This window comes from Zeus faber (genome assembly GCF_960531495.2).
Source record: "Zeus faber genome assembly, chromosome: 3".
Classification (NCBI taxonomy): domain Eukaryota; kingdom Metazoa; phylum Chordata; class Actinopteri; order Zeiformes; family Zeidae; genus Zeus; species Zeus faber.
This window is the reverse complement of record NC_137190.1, coordinates 33,487,215-33,507,692: the sequence shown is the minus strand read 5'-3', so window position 1 is coordinate 33,507,692 and position 20,478 is coordinate 33,487,215. Positions and strand designations below refer to the sequence as shown.

At 41.6% G+C, this 20,478-nt stretch overlaps 1 protein-coding gene across 1 annotated transcript in view; it reads left to right on the top strand.

Moving 5' to 3' along the window:
• Positions 1-20,478, top strand: part of gpc6a (glypican 6a) — a gene marked incomplete at both ends in the record, with an annotated part of 187,944 nt that overhangs the window by 32,141 nt on the left and 135,325 nt on the right. The window contains one exon of the mRNA XM_079997347.1: positions 3,267-3,425. Coding sequence (XP_079853473.1) covers positions 3,267-3,425 — 159 coding nt within the window. The remainder of the gene's footprint in view (positions 1-3,266; positions 3,426-20,478) is intronic.

Below are 20,478 nucleotides of genomic sequence, written 5' to 3'. Positions count from 1 at the left end.
TAATCTGAAAACACTTTATTACAGAAACAGGTCAATAAATACACATTGACACATTGTGGAAACTTCCTGCATCCTCCTCCTCTGGTTAATGGGATGAACCCACCACCGCCATCCCTGGCTTCTCTCTTCTCTACCCACGGAGAACAACAGGCACCGCCTTCCTCTTGTTAATAGCTGCAATGTATTTATAGATTACTCATTCCAGCGATAAAAACACGTATTTAAAGATTACTCATTCCAGTGATAAAAAAATATAATTTTTGCTGTGTGAAATATAAATACTAAACTAACAAACTAATCCAACTACATTAATCAACAAACACAACAAATAACCAAGTTTCTGTGAAGGTTTCCAATCGTCTTCACCATGTTGGACTTGCCACTACAGAAATACACAAAATTTTAATTCTCATCCGTAAACTCCATCTCTTGTTCCTCTTCGGTACGATAGTTTGTTTTGAATTTACGACGTTAAACTCAAGCCGGCTCCCTTCAAATCTCAGATTTCCAGCACAAACACGTGCTACGTGGAATGAGTCCCTACTGGAAACAACTTCACCAGTGAAACCAGAACAACATTTTAATTGAAGCACGACACGACTGACCATCGATTGCCAGGGATTAAAATACCCTTTAGAAAAGGACCGCTGGGATCCGAGATATGCCCTGAGTTACTGCATTCAACTTGTCAAGACACCTATAACCACTCCATACCTCCATTATGTGAACACATGGGAGAAAAGATTTTTTTTTTTTTAATCAATGCCTTTATTGAAAATGTGAATTGCTTAGATGGTGCAGTTAGCCTTGGACAAAAGTCAATCGAAAAGATGTCAAATATCTGAGCTTTCAAGAGAAATTGTAATTTGCAGTGCAGGAAACCGCAGCTGTCATATATTGCTTGATAGATGTCCCCGAACCTTCTGTCTTGCCATAATTGTTAGCGGAAGGAAATGGATGCAGTGCACAGATAATCGGGAACAGGGCAGATCAGATTTCGATCTTGCTACCAAAGATACATTTTTTTCAGCAAGTCCAAATGCAATGTTGCAAAGCTTATCCCTATCTGGATACAAGCTGCATGACAATACTAATGCTCCAACATTTACTTCTTTTGAAAAGCTATTCATTATGTGTATAGTGAAGACAAAAATGATGTGGTAAACAAGATAAGAACAAGAAATTTGCTGTTTAGTGAGCTATTGTTTTACCTGCGTGTGGGTAAAATTAGGACTGCATTCGGACCGCACAGCAATGCACTGCACCTGGACACATAGAGATCATGGGAGCCGTCTATTAATAGTCGGGCAGTGCCGCACCTGACGACGTCACAGCCATTTTCACCCCAACAGAGAACCCCTCCAGCGCAATACTTTATTCTGTTTTCTAAAGGTTTCAGTCCCTGCGGTTTAATAGTGTGTGCTACACAGGAGACCGTAGCTTTACATTGAACTGTTAATTGTGCACCTCATTATTTCTGCTTGGTGAATAGGCCTCTCCCAGGACTGATTAGGGATTAAGCACGATTTAGAGTGCCTGCACGTACACACAACATCCCGCATCCTTGTTAATATATCACCCATTTATATCTACAACACCAGTGCCTCCAACTCGTGCAAGTGCCCAAAATTTGGTGATATTCTAACTTTCAGTCAGTATCTCCTACTCTGCCTTGTTTCCCTCATTAAAATGTTAGAATAGGACTAACTCGGGCTAAGTTTGCATGTGCCCTCTGATGACTTAGCTCAAGCTTTAACTAAATGCAAAGTTTTGGAGGAGTTTTGAGAACACAATTTCTTCAAATAAACATGTTAAATTAGATTTGTTGGTAAATTTATATTCATATTTTTGCCTCTTTTCTGCCAGATATGAAGTGTCTGGTTAAAAGTAATAATAATAATAATACATATAATAATACATATAATAATTACAATAATAATAATGATAATATTAATAATGCATATAATACATATAATAATAATAATAATAGCCTTTTCTTTATGAAAGAAATAAAAACGAAAAAATCGATTAAGAGTGAATTATATATATATATTTATATATATATATATATATGTATATATATATATATATATATAAATATATATATATATATATATATATATATATATATATATATATATATATATATATATATATATATATATATATACTGTATATAACCATAATATATTGTATATTGTAAATCATTTGAATTATCGAAATAGCTCTGAAAGGTAAATAAAAAAACAACTAAATGAGATAAGAGTATGTTTCCATTTATATTTTGCTGACCTAATAAATAATCAGGGCAACTAAGTATGTTCTATGTGAATAATAGTATTGTGAACAATAAGGCAGGTCTTTTTTGTGCTCTTATTATTTATTATTTATTGTTATTTTTAGGTTAATTTAAATAGTTTATATAATGTACAGTATATATATATGATATATATATATATATATATTTTTTTTTTTTTTCATTTTTTAATAAACATGGTCATTTCTGGTTACTTATTCAGTTTTTGTTTTGTGTAAATTGTGGTTTGAATTGTGATTTTTTTTTGTGACCTTTCTGCATGACCTGAATATGAAGCAGCATTCCAAGTAAGCGGCCCTCGGTTCTGAAGGCGTTTTGCTTCAGATCAGCGGATGTCTTTTTGGAAATTGCTCTTCTTGGGTATCCATGTTATAAAGGTCAAGGGTAGTTACAACTCCCTGGGTGTTCCAAAGCAGAAATGGACGCACAGCGTCGGCCTCAGAATTGTTCTGAAATAAACCAATTGGTTATTTGAACAGCCACCCCCTTTTTTTCTTTGATATCTTTGACTTTGATATCCTGCTTTATCCGCCTGCTTCTCGTGGAGAAAATAGCCAAATGTTTCCAATATCGATTGAAACCCCTTTTTCACACTTTCATATAGTGTGGGATATTCTTCATTTCAGGGATGATGGCTCGTTTTGTCGTTTGTGGATGCTCTTGCGTTTTGGGGTTTTATCCAGTTCATAAGAAGAACTATTTTCTGACTGTGTGTCACGCTCGTACTGGGATGTCCTGCTGCATGTGTGCTACGAAGAGATGAGCAAAACTACATTGCATGAGTCCGGATTGATCAGCTCGGACAGATGTCCTCAGATTCCAACCAATGTCGTTTTGTGCGCAGATCAGGACCGAGTCATCTCAAATTTTGAGGTGAACCCAACGGTTATTTGTGTGAGAAAAAAAACAACAAATCTCTCTGTCTCTATTTTGTGTTTGTGTGATCCAGGCGAACACCTCCGTGTCTGTCCTCAGGGGTACACTTGCTGCACGTCGGAGATGGAGGACAAACTCAGCCAGCAGAGCAAATTGGAGTTTGAGAACTTGGTGGAGGAGAGCAGCTACAACATGAGGACGACATTCGTCTCGAGGCATAAAAAGTTTGACGGTGAGATGACGTTCTTAGTCTTGTCGTTAGTTGGAAGGCTGAGGGACCTCCTCTAAACTGTCCACTGTGCCACTTGGCTAGCTACTTAGCTAGCAGGCTAACACCACTATATTACATTCTTTTTTATACGACATCGATACCTTTGTTGTTGCCACCCATTAGGCTCAGACAGTGACGCCTCAATCTATGAAATGGGTTTATTGTTTCTTTGTGGCGGAATTCACTTTTAATCTCCCGTAATTAGCTCATCTGTCACATGTTTACTTTTGGAAGCATGTCCAAATGAGAGCGAGCGCTCATGGCTGCCAAGATTGAAGAGGCGAGATTGAAGAGCCCATTCCCATGCCCATTTCGCTGAAACACGTGTAAATTAACGTTGAAGTAAATAAATGAAAATAAAATTGTCGTCTTGGTTTCAGGCAAGCAGTTGATACAACAAAGCTATTAGAATGAAGGTCCCAAGGAGTGGTCAGGGGGAACCCCTTTGCTATGCTATGATATTAATAGTGTCTCTCAAGGAGAAACAGCAGGGGTCCGGTGTAAAAATGTATTATAATGAATGTTCCAAGGAATGATGTGCGGTCAGGACAGAAGTTCAAGTTCAAGTTCAAGAGATTATTTGTCACAAACATACACATACGTTCATACATATATGCAGTGAAATGTCATGACGACCGGTTATTACGCACAACAAGCTTTATAAGCTCTAAAAATACAAATAATACTAAAATGTGCGTAATCGACACGTGGCGCTCGCACATGCGGCCGCAAAGGGCGGCGCCACAATTGCGATTCTGGGTTCTATAATAATATAATATAATTAATTGTCTGTGTTTTACTAAATATACATTTAAATCCTCCTAAATGAAATGTACCCTAACTTACCTTCAGCACAGTGGTTGGTTAAACAAAGGAGTGAGGTGTGGTCGGAAGGAAGTAGGAGTGGATGATATGGAAAAAATATTGTATAATTTGTTTCAGGCAGGATCATGATCCATGGTCTTTTCATGATTCTTTTGCGTGTTGGTTTTTAAGACTATTTTGAAAGTTACTGAACAGTACAACCAAACTTATTTCCTGATTTAAAAAACAATGTATAGCCATACAAGGTAACAAAACCTAAAATAAAAAATAACTGTTTGCTATTATTGCTTGCTTGGTGTGTCTCTAATATAGGGGCGTAAAATGACTTAATTTAATGTCTCCTTTGTCACTATTAAAGTTTGTAAATACATTTTATGTAATATTATTTCCCGTTGAGGTGACTGGTAAATCACTTGTTTGCCTCAGATTGAAAAATAAAGGGAGGCTCCGGCTCGAGCAGCCAGCTCCTCCTTAAATAGAATTTAATTTTCCTTTATTTAGATTTGTGCACCGAGGGGTATTGGGGGGGCGGGGGCGGGGGGAGGGCACCTGCACAACATATAAAGTCTCACAACGCTTGGTTGCCTTTTCATGTTATTACCAAAATAAGATGTTTCCGGATCGTATTTAACAATTACGCATTAGGAGCATCCTTTTATTCCGTATTGTATTCATTTACAAAAAAAAAAGAAATCGGCTCTCAGATGGGAGCCAGCTCCCATCTGAGGCCACCAGAGCTGACTCGTTCGCAACCGTCACATCACTTTCTCTGCTGCACGTCGGCGTTCCCCGTTTCTCCAAACAAAACAAGTAGAAATAGTGTTTTATTTTAGATTATATATTTTTATTTCCGTTTACTAATTGAACAAAACAAAAAAAAACTCCAATTTTTTTGAGTAACAAGCACAACACTGATGACACATATGGCACACATATGGCTGTGACTGATGGCACATAACCTATATAGATTTATGCGTATTATGGGTATTATTGCATAGAGGGAGAGGTGGTTAACCACATTCTGGAGCACCGATAAACCCAAGATCCTTTCATTCTAATGTTACAAATGTCACGGCTATGTGTTTGAGACATCCATTCTATGAGAGAGAGAGAGAGAGAGAGAGAGAGAGAGAGAGAGAGAGCAGGCAGGAGAAAGAACCAATATAAAGTGAAACAGTAATAAGTCATTCATCAGAATGAGGTTGTGTTGACGATGATGATTTTTGAAGCTGTGTTTTTATGTTGTGACTATTTAAGACCATTTTTTTTTTCTTCATTCATTTAGAAGGAACCATTTATATAATTTTTTTTATTAACAACTTATGACTTTGCTTGCCGAACCCATTCATTTCACAGGACCCGTTGGAGTCCATAAATATGTGAAGAGACTTAAAGACGTTATCCAATTTGTTTGTAAAAAAAAAATAATAATAATTAGAAGACTGAATGAGATAGAAAGATTGAATATTGAAAGAAGATTGAAAGAAAGAATCCTAAATCCATAAAGAATAACATGTGTTTTGGTGACTATGTTTTTCCTTTTTTTCATCTCGCTAAACCAAGCTGAGAAAAGCAGCAACAACTGTGAAAACAGAAATCCTTTGTTGTTGTCTCGGGATCTGTGTCGTATCCAGATTTACAGAAAAACAAAAATACACAAAGGAGTATTTGTAGTTAAAGAAAACAAACAAAACATATTTTGACAGCTTACTTTTGAGATTTAAATTTGCATTTTTGACATCGAATGGGTTTTTTTAATAAAATAATAAAATACGCTCTGCATATGAGTGAAATGTTAGTTCAGGCAAAGTGAGAAGAAAACATCCCCACCAAAAACCAAATGAAGCTTTTATAAATTGTTTTTGTCATTATTATTTGTATTTATTCCCATTGTATCAGCAGAGGCTCTACAACCTCGAGACAAATATCTCATATCACCGGAAGAGTCAGACCTCGCAGACTTGAAATCAATGCTCTTTTCGTCAAATCGTGGGTTGGGAACACAAATTGGATTTTCGGGGGCCGCACCAATCAGTATTCCAAACACACACGTGTCTCGAGACGTGGAGGTCTAGTGGCAGTTAAATGGTGTCATCTTCACTGGACTACCAACACCGGACATTCATCACTTACACGGTTCAATCTTTGCGCCATGTTGCCAGGCCTTCTGACATGCCATTACTCTCATTCCGGTATTGAGCTCTCCCCATGCTATATAGCCTTTGAATCATCCTTCATCAATTTTACATGCCCTCATTTCTGTCCCTAGATATTTAGAGGGCCCTATTAAGAAAACCCTAACTTTTTTTTCCTTTTTGATTACTGACTGCTACCCCTGGAGGCCTGTGGGTTTTGATGCATTATTGAGTAATCCTGAAGCCACAAGTAACTATTGCACAGTGGAATTAAGTTTTGGATCTGGTCGAGGAGTAGATTTTTCCCGTGAAGGAAAGCTCCCTCCAGTAGAGTGTAATCTGTTAAAATATGAAAACTTTTTTTTCTTGCAACTCTACATTTCTTAAAGGTGCCGTGTGTAGTATTTAGTGGCGTCTAGCAGTGAGGTGGCAGATCGCAACCAACTGAATACGTTTCCCCATGGCGGTGCAACATGGCGGCCTCTGTAGAAGAGACGGTGGCCGCGAAACTTGCGAGAGGCCTACTCTAGAGCCAGTGTTTGGTTTGTCCATTCTCGGCTACTACAGAAACATGACGATGCAACATGGCGGCCATCCGTGGAAGCGTACCCGCTCTCTATGTAGAGGAAAACGGCTCATTCTGAGGTAACGAGACTGAAAACAGGATTCTTATTTTCATGGAACTATGAACTAGTTAAAAAATACTTAGGAATATTTTATTCCATTTCTACCAAGCCCCTTCTGTAAATTCTACGCACTGCACATTTAAGATGGTCTTGTAGCAAACATGAGGATTCCTAGAGGAAGGGTTGGCTATTTCTCACCCTTACTAAAATATCGGTTCCCATCTTTTAGAACTGTTCCTATCTCAACCTCGCTGAATGCTTTACTCTTGACACACGTTTCAAGATTCAAGATTCAAGATTTTTATTTGTCACATACATATACATACTTCCATACATATATGCAGTGAAATGTAATGCAACGCACCCGGTGATAGCACACAAGAAGTCCTAGGAAAAAGTACTAAAATAAAATAAAATAAAAAGTAGAAAATTACTTTCTAATAGACCGACTAACTGACTCCTAAAACGTAATACAGTAAGTGGAATACTTATAGAATAAGATAAAAAATATATAGAATAAAATACAATAAAAAATAAATTGAAATAAAATGGAATAGGTTGAAGGAATATGCCTATGTATATACAGATATGTGCATTTAAAGTGGCATGTGAATTAAAGTGGCATGTGAATGTGAATAGTGTGAGGTAGTGTTTGGGATAATACAGCACAGTATACAACAGTACGGCGCAGCAATACGGCATCACGAACAACCCTGAACAGTGATACAGTATGCGGTACAGTATGCTACATACAGTACAGTAGGTAGTGGAGCCTAGTGCATGGCTCAGTTAGGACCCCTGGTGAGGTCAGCATTGACAGTTCTGATGGCTTGAGGGAAGAAACTCCGTCTCAGTCTCTCTGTTCTCGCTGCGTGACTGTGGAGGCGCTTGCATGACCGTAGCAGCTGGAACAGTCCGTTATTGGGGTGATGAGGATCCTTCATGATCCTACGGGCTCTGCTACTACACCTCCTGGTGTATAACTCCTGCAAGGGGGGGAGGGTAGTTCCAGTGGTACGTTCAGCTGAACGCACCACCCTCTGCAGGGCCCGCCTGTCCTGGGCAGTACAGTTCCCAAACCAGGCAGTGATGTTGCCTGACAGGATGCTCTCCACTGCTCCAGAGTAGAAGGACTTGAGGATCCTCACCGAGACCCGGAATTTCCTCAGCTGCCTGAGGTGGTAGAGACGCTGCCTCGCCTTTCTCACCAGAGTGTCTGTGTGAACAGTCCATGTTAAGTCCTCTGTGATGTGGACTCCCAGATATCTGAAGCTGCTCACCCTATCGACAGAAGTCCCATTAATCCACAAGGGCGCGTGCGTCCTCGATTGTGATCCACGCCTAAAGTCCACAATCAGCTCCTTGGTTTTGCTGACGTTCAGGTGGAGGCTGTTGTCCTGGCACCAGAGTGACAGGTCAGCCACCTCCTCGCGGTAGGCCTTCTCATCGCAGTCGGTGATCAGGCCCACGACCACGGTGTCGTCAGCAAACTTGATGATGGTGTTGGAGCTGGACCTGGCCACACAGTCATGTGTGTACAGGGAGTACAGTAGGGGGCTGAGGACGCAGCCCTGGGGGGATCCTGTATTCAGGGTGAGGGAGCTTGACATGTACTTCCCCACCTTGACCACCTGGGGGCGGCCTGTGAGGAAGTCCAGGATCCAGGTGCACAGCGGAGCATTCAATCCTAGCTCCATCAGCTTGACAGCCAGTCTGGTGGGGACTATGGTGTTGAAAGCTGAACTATAATCAATGAACAGCATTCTCACATAGGCCCCCTTCTGGCCATCCAGGTGCGTGAGCGTGGTGTGCAGTACCTGAGAGACCGCGTCATCCGTGGATCTGTTCTGCCGGTACGCGAACTGCAACGGGTCCAAGGTGCGGGGGAGGGAGGCGCAGATGTAATCCTTAATCAGCCTCTCGAAACACTTCATGACCACCGAGGTGAGGGCCACCGGACGGTAGTCATTCAGGCAGGTTGGAGAGGCGATCTTCGGGACAGGAACGACGGTGGACCTCTTGAAGTAGGACGGGACCACTGATTCAGCCAGGGAGATGTTGAATATTGTGGTGAACACCGGAGCTAGCTGGTTAGCACAGGTCTTCAGTACTCGTCCAGATATGCCATCTGGACCCGCAGCTTTCCTGGTGTTCACCCGCATCAAAGCCCTCCTGACCTCGTGCACAGACACTGAGAGTGCGCGCTCTTCCCCAGCGGTGTAGCTCCAATTAGCCGGCGAGCTAGCGGTGCTGCTGCCAGACTCGAACCGCGCATAAAAGGAGTTCAGTTGGTTGGCCAGGGAGGCGTCCACACTCGTGGCTGGGGAGGAGCTGCTCTTGTAGTTTGTTATTGTTCGCAGCCCCTCCCACAAGCGTCTTGTGTCCCCCCGCTCCATCTGCAGCTCCACGGTGTCTCTGTACGTCCGTTTGGCGTCCCTCACCGCCCTCCGCAGATTGTACGACGCCGCTTTGTAATTGTCCATGTTGCCAGATACAAGTCCGTCGTTGTAAGCGGCCGTGCGCGCATTCAGAGCGCAGCGGATGGATTTATCAACCCATGGTTTCTGGTTTGGAAATATCCGAACTTTCACCGTGGGAACGATTTCATCCGCGAGCGTAGCCACAAAACTCACTACAACCTCCGTAAACTCGCTGACGTCACTTGAACTCGCTCGGAACATGTCCCAGTCTACGTCAGTCAGAGCGTCCTGAAGCGCAGCCTCTGATTGGTCCGTCCACCGCTTCACTTCCCTCGTCATCACCAGATCCCGCGCGATCAGAGGCCTGTAAACAGGAAGCAGCGAGATCGCGGCGTGATCTGATTTCCCGAAAGCAGGAAGCGACACGGGCTTGTATCCGTTCTTGTAAGGAGTGTAACAATGGTCCAGAGTTCTGTCTCCCCTGGTGGCACACGTGATGTGTTGGTGGAAATTCGGCAGAACTTTTTTCAGGTTGGCCCTGTTAAAGTCCCCAGTCACCACCACAGCCGCGTCGGGATGTCTGTTCTGAAATCCGCACAACACATCGTGCAGAACCGACAGAGCTGCGTCGGTGTCCGCTTGCGGTGGGATATAAACGGCTGTAATGATGACCGTGCTGAATTCCCGGGGAAGATAAAATGGACGGCATAGTATGGTCAGCTGTTCCAGGTTCGGCGAGCAGGAGCGGGAGAGGAATTTGGTGTTGTTGGCGTTACACCAGCGGTTGTTTACCATTAGGCAGACGCCTCCACCTTTGGATTTCCCCGACTCTCCCGTTCTGTCGCCGCGGAACACGGAGAAGGCCTCGGCTGGACGTATGGCTTCATCCGGCACCAGTGGGTTCAGCCATGTTTCCGTCAGGCAGAGGACGCAACAGTTCCTCGTGTCACGCTGGAATTGACCACTCTGCTGCAGCTTCTCACTGTGCTCAAATGCAGTCCAATCCAATGGGTCAGTCAGTCATCGTACAAAGAAGAATAACTTTTACAAAGAAGTCTGACTATGATGTGAGTTCCCCATTTTTTGAAAAGGGAGATTTCCCGTTTATTTTAAGGCATCAATGTTTGCTCCGTTGGACTGCATTTAGGCTCTGTGAGAACCTTCCGCAGAGTTGTCAGTTTCATAATCGTAAAGTGTTCATGTGATATAAATAAGAGCCAACATTTAATAAGGCCTGGGTTGAAAAATAGCGAACCTATCCTTTACGGTGAGATGCGATGGGATGAAAAGTAGATAAATATTGATAGAATGTTTGCTCTCGGTATGTGTGATCATACCGAGAGAGATGAGAGAGAGAGAGCGAGGGTGTGCAGCACTAGAGCTGTTAAAGATTAATTACGGCGGCTGATCCACGTTAAAAGGTGGCCGTAGCTCAGTGGAGTGAGATTCTGGATTAAAGCCATCGCTCAGTAACTCCCCCCACTGCAGCTCCCAGGCCGCTAATGCTTCAAAACAGATTTTCCGGACGGAAAGCCAAGAGCTTACTCACAAAGCTCTTGGCTTTCTGTTTCATTATTATCCTTTCTTTGATTTTCCACTATTAATTTACCACGGAAGCATGTCGGAGACATTTTACGACGTACACGCTCCGACGGCAGTCTCACAAAAGTAAGAACGGGGACAACTTGATGTGAAGTAATTTCAAAGAAGGTCAGTTTACGGTTTGAATTATTGAAATGTTGCGTTTCCTGATCGCGCATTAGGAAAACAGGCAATACTGGGGTTGTGAAGCCATATCGCAAAGACGTAGACAAAGTATAAATCACAGCTTTACTCTCAGATTAAAATTGTTAGCATATTACTCAGCCAACTGTGTGCACAGTATTATAGAATGAGCACACGCCTAATTAGCATGTTGATGCATTTGGAGAAACCTCTATACATCGCTAATGCAATATGCAATTTGTTTTATAAGATGCTTGATTACTGAGCCACTCAACGCGCAGTTCTAACATTCCAATACGTCTAACAGGATGGTGGATCAATTCCAATTGAAGTATTGTTCAGGAAAAAATAAAACATGAAATGAGAGCAATTCAAACAAACTGCGTGCGGTAGCTCGAGCTTCATCCCTCGCTCTTCTCTCACTGTATGTATGTCAGACGCTCATTAAATTCTATTTGCTTGATGCCCTTCCGCTCGCTCTTATTCTATCTGATTCTGCGCGACAGCATCTAGAAATTAGCCAGCTTACTTGGTTGACTAAAGTGTCGATTGGGCGGTGGCCCCCTCTCATCGGCCCACTCTCATGTTAGCAGAACCAGTATCAGAACCCCCCCCCCCTCCCCCCCGCAACACACCAATCCTGTCTTACTTTTGTCTTCCTCCGTCTGGTTAACCAAACTAAAAAAGCTTATTTAGGTTCGACGAAGAAGCAAGCGGCCATTGCAAAAAAAATCCTGGCTGAACCCGGTTTTCTTTCCGGGTTCGGCTGTGGAAACTTAAGCCTGTCTTCACTAAATGACTAGTGATGGATTTGAGTCGGCCGTAGAGCAGGCTATTAGATTCAAGATTCAAAAGGTTTATTTGTCACATACAGTACATATACATACGTTCATACATATATGCAGTGAAATGTTTTTGCAACGCACCTGAAGATTATGCATAATAATTTCTGAACTGAACACAATAGTTAACATAATTTCTACCTAGCTAACTAACTGATTCCTAAAACATAATGCAGATAGTGAATAGAATAATATAAATGAAATAAAATAAAATAAAAAATAAATTAAGACTCAAAAAGGTAATACTGAGTGGGGGTACAAAATTGAAATAAAAGGAATAGACTTATGTATATGGGATAGGCTATTTGCATATATAGATATGTGCAGTAAAGTGGCATGTGAATAAGGTGAGGTAGTGTGTGTGGAGGTATACAGTACTGTATACAACAGTACTTCACAGCAATACAGTAACAATGAACAGAACAACAATACCGCGCAGTATGCAGTAACCCTGAGTAGTGATACAGTATGCAGTACAGTATGCTACATACAGTACAGTAAGGCATTGGGGCCTATGTGTGTGGCTCAGTGAGGGCCCCTGGTGAGGTCAGCATTGGCAGTTCTTATGGCTTGTGGGAAGAAACTCTGTCTCAGTCTCTGTTCTCGCCGTGTGACTGCGGAGGCGCTTGCCCGACCGCAGCAGCTGGAACAGTCCGTTGTTGGGGTGATGAGGATCCTTCATGATCTTGCGGGCTCTGCTACTACACCTCCTGGTGTATAAGTCCAGCAGAGATTGGAGGGTCGTTCCAGTGGTATGTGAACGCACCACCCTCCTATCCTGAGCAATACAGTTCCCATACCAGGCAGTGATGTTGCCTGTCAGGATGCTCTCCACTGCTCCAGAGTAGAAGGACTTGAGGATCTTCACCGAGACCCTGACTTTCTTCAGCGGCCTGAGGTGGTAAAGAAGTTGCCTTACCTTTTTTCACCAGACTGTCTGTGTGAATAGTCCATGTTAAGTCCTCCATGATGTGGACACTCAGGTACTTGAAGCTGCTCACCCTGTCGAAGGAAGTGCGTCTTCGGTGGTAATCCTCTCCCAAAGTCCACAATCAGCTACTTAGTTTTGCTGATGTTCAGGAAGAGGCTGTTGTCCTGGCACCAGAGTGACAGTTTAGCCACCTCCTCACAGTAGGCCTTCTCATCGTCCTCAGTAATCAGGCCCACCACGACGGTGTCGTCAGCAAACTTGATGATGGTGTTGAAGGTGGACCTGGCCGCACAGTCATGTGTGTACAGGGAGTACAGTAGGGGGCTGAGGATGCAGCCCTGGGGGGATCCTGTGTTCAGGGTGAGGGAGCTGGACATGTGCCTCCCCACCCTTACCACCTGGGGCCTGGCTGTGAGGAAGTCCAGGATCCAGGCATACAGCAGAGTGTTCAGTCCTTGCTCTTGCAGCTTGACAGCCAGTCTGGTGGGGATTATGGTATTGAAAGCTGAACTGTAGTCAAGGAACACCAATCTCACATCGGCCCCCTTCCGACCATCAAGGTGCATGACATGTTGTGCAGTGTCTGGGAGACCGCTTCGTCCATGGATCTGTTTGGCCGGTACGCAAACTCCAGCGGGTTCAAGATGCGGGGGTTGGGAGGCGCAGATGTAATCCTTAATCATCCTCTTGAAGCACTTCATGACCACCGAGGTGAGTTCCACCCAATGGTAGTCATTCAAGCAGGCAGGAGAGGCGATCTTCAGGTCAGGGATGACGATGGACCTCTTGAAGCAGGACGGGACCACCGACTTGGCCAGGGAAGCGTTGAATATCCTCGTGAGCACTAGGCTAGCTGGTTAGCACAGGTCTTCAGTTCTCGCCCAGATATGCCATCTGGGCCCACAGCTTTACTGGTGTTCACCAGCATCAGAGAGACCTGACGTCATGCTCAGACACTGAGCATATTATGGAGTTGTTCAAATAGTAATACTACTCCCTACTGTCATGTCTAGACCTACAGTACTAGCAGCAATTTTAAATGAATAATATATTTTTATTTAATATTGAAAGTTAATCAGTTGACAATTTTTTGTGTGGTACAGGCAACAAATTGCGAGTACTTGAAATAAGAAATGATAAAATATTATATTTATTTCCATATGGAACACTAACATGTGTACATATACTGTATAGTTCATATATAAACATACACATGTTTTCTTGGTGGATTATGGTCCCTTTCATACAGATTTACAAAGTATTATGAAATCATACTCATGCTGTGTGTTTATATATATATATATATATATATACACACATACATACACACACATATATATAGAGTAGAGTGCTCAAATGAAGGGTTTATTTTCTCAAAAACAGAAATATATTGGAACAAAACTAGACAAAAATAGATTAAATAATGATTACAACGATTACATCAAATGATAATGAGCTGTTCTTGGGCCCCAGAGAACTCAGGTCAATTAAACAAAACAAAACTCAAAATACATACCAAAAGAAACACTTCTGAACTGAACCAACTCGCCTCCCTGACTGAAACAAGAGGGGGATATTTATACAAACTGGCCAAACCACGACACGGTGGAAAGACAAACATTACACTTCAAGTTACATTCATCTTTTCTATACTAAATATATATATATATTCAATTATATATTCAATTTAGTATAGTAACCAAAAGTCCTTCTCATGTAAAATGAGAATTAATAGGTTATCATTAAACACACAATAGTTTCAGACAACATTAACAAAGATTCCAAACTTCCCCACTCTTCTTTAGGTGTTGGTACCTTCTAATCCCCTCTTCCTCTATATAAGTCTGGCGCCTTGAGTTTGCTCATTCCTTGACGGTCGCCGGGGAGTATGTGCAAGATGACTCCAGAGAAACAAGTGAATATCTAAGATAAAGAAATTAGGAAAGACACAACAAACTTATGAGCTTCAAGCAATTATGACAAAACAATGTAAAACTAAGAAGCTTGCACTCAACTTAGAAATGTGTAGTGTCATAATGCAAAATAAAGATGCAAGTATGGTATATGAAACAACAATTGTGTAGTGTCATTATTTGGTTTGTGTATGGGTATTATGGATGTTAACAGTGTACAGTATAGGGACAAAATAATGGAAGAAAGTAACATGTGGGGAGGGATTAGGGAGTGCAGTGGTTACCACAATTAGGACTGATGTGCGGCAGGTAGCGTGGCCATCACACAGGGTTTCAAAATAAAGGCACCTGGACACATCTACTGGACCTAACTGAATGAAACAGACGGTAACATAATATGGGAGCAGGACCAAACCAAAATGGACATGGGTGAAACCCATCCCAGCAAAATTGTTTCAAATCAAAATGTTATTAAATAAGGAACTAAATAACAGACATTCCACATGTTTAAATAAATGCATGCAAAAATCAATACAAAAATAATTAATAAAACCCCCATCAGGTGGAACTGAATGGATGCCTTCACAGCTTGTTAGTGCCTGTGCTTAAGAACTTGCATCTGTGGAGCTCTTGCCTTGCCAACAAGATGGTGTCTGACAATCAGTGTCAACAAAACATTTTGAATGTTTAATTAAAACCTTAACAATAAAATATCTTGTTATATGAAACAACTTGTGTCACGTGTCTTAACCTTGTGTATGTGCACTATGAAGTGTGTAAAAAGATACATTTGAACATTGAATTTGTGTTTAGTGCAACCATCCCAATAATAGAAAATTTAAACTGATATATGAAATATTTCTAAATCAAATACAATTAAACCGTACAGTAAACTAGTAAACCTCTGTATGCACTATTCAAAGTGCAAAAGCAGGAAATATACATATCTATATGATTATAGTATAAGTATGCTATTATATTTGCTATTGCATTGTGCATTTGCATTTACGCAAATTTTGGGGAAAATGACAGATAATGAATGGTAGCAAAGGAGCCACTGTTGATTCAAAACAAGCATCTTTTCCAGGTTATACATGCTGAAATTGTGTGGTATGGAAATCAGCTTGGCATCGCATTAAGAAAGTGCACTAATGGGCAGAGTGCTTTTATTCTTTGTATGTTGAATTTCCTTCCATCCGTGTCTGAATTCAGAATATATTCGTAACACAGCACAATTTACAACATTTATTATTTGTGTGCTCTATTCATTGCAATTCTTGAATAAAGAAGGCGGGTGAGAATGAGCAAATTCCATCGTTGACATAAAATGATGAAGGATCTTTAATCGTCACACCACACACCACAACACATGCACACGTGGTGGCCAGTGAAATGCGGCCTCTGCATTTGACCCATCCTGGCGTGTCCTTCCTCCGGGGGGGCAGCCAGGTGCAGTGGGCAGCATTCAACGACACACCGGGGACCAGGTTCAAAAATGTCCATCGGTGGTCAGACGATGATGTGTGCATGTTTTTGGTGAGGGTCCTTACTGATGTTAGATGGAGGAAACCCCATGTGAGCACGGGGAGAACATGCAAACTCCACACAGAAAGGCTCCTGTTTGAGAGATAACCCGGGTGCCAACAGCGCCCCACGGGGGAATCGAACCCAGGACCTTCTTGCTGTGAGGCAACAGTGCAATGCACTGTGCCACTGTGCCAAAATGTCCCATTTTGTAATAACTAGTGCAGTGCCCGTTCAAAACCTGTTCGAATGGGCTGCATGGCTCGGAACGCAGTGCCCGTTCAAAACAGCTGCACAGCGGTGGTAAGTGACTCAGTCGCTGAGCCCTGAAGCCCTGCCCCGCTGCTGCACACGGCTCACTGTTCAAAGCCCCGCCCTGCTGATGCACACGGCTCAATGTTCGAAGTCCTGCCCCGCTGCTGCACACGGCTGTAAGCTGTTTGCTTATTTATTCAAAGTCTATTAATACTACACGTGTCACGTGTCCAAATTGCACCAAATTTCGACACTGCACGTCCTTGTGTCCCCAGCAATACACCTGCCAAGTTGAAGTAGATCGGATGAACAGTTGTCGAGATAATCAAGGACATACAGAAAGATTGGACAGGCTGACAGAGATTCCTTCCTTAATAAGTTAAATAAACATGTTTAAGCTTTGAAGGAAAAAGGCCATCCATTGAATGATCACTTTAATGAAACCTCAAATTAATTGCAGATCTTTTGGTAAGTAAGGCCCTTGTTAGTAAAGCTAAAAGACATTCCTGCTGCTACAAATCTGGACAAAGTTTAACATAGAGTGATTAGTAGAACGATTTTATATTATAATAAAATATTACATTTAAATTATATAATATAACAATTAGAATAGAATAATTACAATAATGATAAATTCTATAAATATAATAATTATAATAATATAATAATAATTATTTTTATTGTTTTATATATATTGTTTTAGTTTGTGATTTATACATGCCATTATTATTATTATTATTATTATTATTATTATTATTATTATTATTATTATTATTACTACCACAATTACAAATACACTGGAATTCACAATGTTTCATTAGATTTGGAAATTACTTATTTTTGTAGATTGTTTCCAGTTATTCTTTTCAGTTAATCGTGAATGAATACTTATCATTTTATGATTTAGTATTTATGAATTTCAAATTTTAAAATTCTGACATGTTATGACTCATGACTCAAGTAAAACATAACTTCCCATTCATTGCGGTGAGTTATAATTTTGTGGGGGAATTATGACGTCCTGTGAACTGCACATAATAATAACCATAATAATAATGCATAGCTGGCATTTTACTTTTAATCAAATCCGTTGCACGTGAACAAATATTGCCATCCACTGCTGATGCGATCGGAGCCTATGTGGAAAAAAAAACAACGTCCAGTACATTATTAATGAAACCCAAAGCTGCGTGGACGTTCCTGGAAGTAAGCATGAATAAATAACCTTTTGTTTTGGTGTTCCCATGTCAGCCTAAGTGAATGTCAGGAAGACTGTAATTCCTGGTGGAAATGCCAGGGGGGATTTCTCCGACAGCACTCCCGGTCCGGCTCCATGGCTGGTGGCAGCTTCCATCATCTGGGACGGGGCCGGCTTGCGGCTTTTTTTTTTCCTCCCTCCTTTTTGGATGGATGGATCCACCGTTTCAAGGAGAGGCGGAGAGAGAAAGAGAGAGGAGAGATGAAGCGAGGCAGGGCCGGGTGGAGGGGGGCGTTATAAATCCAACAGCCCTATCAGCGAGTTTGATTCCTTGTCTTTTAATTCATTTATTTCATTCAATTTCATGCAGACTCTGAAATATGTCCCGGGCTGTAATTTACTTTATTGGGGGGATATTACATTTGCACCCGGGGGGAGCACAGCTGAGATCTTGCAGAGTTTGTATCGGTGCAACTGACATGACCTACAAGGAGCTAGGCATCCTTCTGGTCCTTTACTATTCCATTCCCTTTGGATTTTCCCTGCGTCGGTTTTGAACTAGGCGAATCTAACGATGATCAGGTTGGCATGATTTGTGGCGAAGCCTAATTTAAGACATGATAGCCAATGGCCATATTCAATCGTGCATATAAATTTCAGTTGGAATGTGTGATATCAGAGGAGGGCTGCACTGGAGGAAGAAAAAAAAAAATGCAATCACTGCGCCTGGCTTAAATGATCCCCACGTTCTGTTCCCCGACTGGAATATATAGACTCTGATCTAACTGTGAATTATCTCAAGGTCACGGCTTCGGTCATACAATATTTCATCAACCATTTAGACAAGACCCAAAAGACCTTGACGATATTGTGACATGCGGCATCTCGGGAGGGGATGTATTGTATTTAACGTGTCTTGTGTTTGTGTCTTAGGGGGTTTGATTTTGAAGTACCCCTCCATCAGGACGCTTTGACATGAGTTTCGAAGGGAGAGCCAGATAGAAAGACCAGAGCAGAAGGGACAAAACTGAAGCCATGATCGTGACATTTGCTATACAAGTCACAAAGGTTCCCAAAGTGTTTCGGTCGTGATGGCGCATGGCGGGTGGGTGGTGTTACGTTCCCCCGAAAACTGGGTAAGCAATGGACTGGTTCGAAGTCTCGTGACTTTGGTAGGTTTCTTGGCAATGGCGGATGCAAAATGCAAAAGCATATGTCTATTGTCAAATGCCTCTTGCACGTCTTGCATATATCCTTGATAGCCCGCCTATAACAGGACAACACTGTAGCCTACATTTGTAGGCTACAGTGTATATATGTACTGTAAGTGTTATGGTATAGATAGAGATATAGTAGAGATAGATAGTTCTGTGAGTAAATAACAGGTAATTCATATGGTTCTTTCTGGCAGATATTAAAGAAGGGTTTAGCAACAGTTTTCTAGCGTATTCATACCTCCCAGAGGGCCAAAATTCCCCAAGGGTTCGAAGGCTAAGGTCCTACCTCACCTTTAATTGTCTGTAACCTTTTTATTAATCACATTACCCTCAAGCAACACACTGTCAGTCATGCGAAAACACCTCACTGGCCCTGTTGATAAAGGTGACCAGGTCATGCTAAAAGCCATTTTGACTAAACATTTGCGGTGGTGTTAATTTCATTTTAAGCATGGTTAGAAACAGACCTCTGCTGATCCAACAGCTCTTCGGTATCAAGAACGTGACGGGGCAGGGAATTGTAGCATGCCGACCTCATTAGTATTTATTCTAAAAAGGGACATTGATAAATTGCAGAAAAAGGGGAGCTGACCATTCACATTTGGTTGGTTTACTATCCTTGGCGATGTCCATTTATCATGCAATTGCGGGACTGCTCAGCGTGAAACGGCGAGCTATTACTGTTAGTTATTACTGACCCCAAAACAACTATTCACAATTTGTGTGTTTTGAGTTGAAAATTATTTAAAGCATACCAGAGAGCACGACATGGGAAATGGAGATAATGCCGTCTGAGAATTACCCTCCCTTTCATGACATTGATTTTCCAGGAACATTTTCCCATGCAGCCTGTACTGTTTGCGGTCCATTTATAATTGTTTCACATTTGGCTGGAAGATTGAGTTTATGTGGGGAGTAGTTTTCCTTTTACTTCTGTTTTACTGAGTTCGTTCTGATTTTATCTGCTTCCCAAAACGCAGATAAAGAATAGGCTGTTTTAATTGAGGTTGCAGGTTGCATGAACTTGTATGGCCTTTTCATGGATCACAACACAATTTGGATGATGTTACCTTTTCAACACCGTCCACTGGGGCAACAGATTTTGCCTTTGGAGAAAATTGACAAATATCCTTTCAAAAACCGCAAAGCTCTCAGAAGTATCTGAAGGGTTAACCTGATCATTTCATCGTCTCACAATCTGTAAATGAAGACACTTTTGAGTACCCTGTACATCTGTCTTTCTAACTCCTTCTAATGCAAAACACGGATTTAATAGGGTGTTGATTGAGGAAAACAATGCTTTTCCCAACAGTTATACATCATTTAGATGCTTTTGTCCAAATCCACTACATCGTACATTACTACATTTGTCATTAGTAGTCAAACTACCATAGTCTTTATTA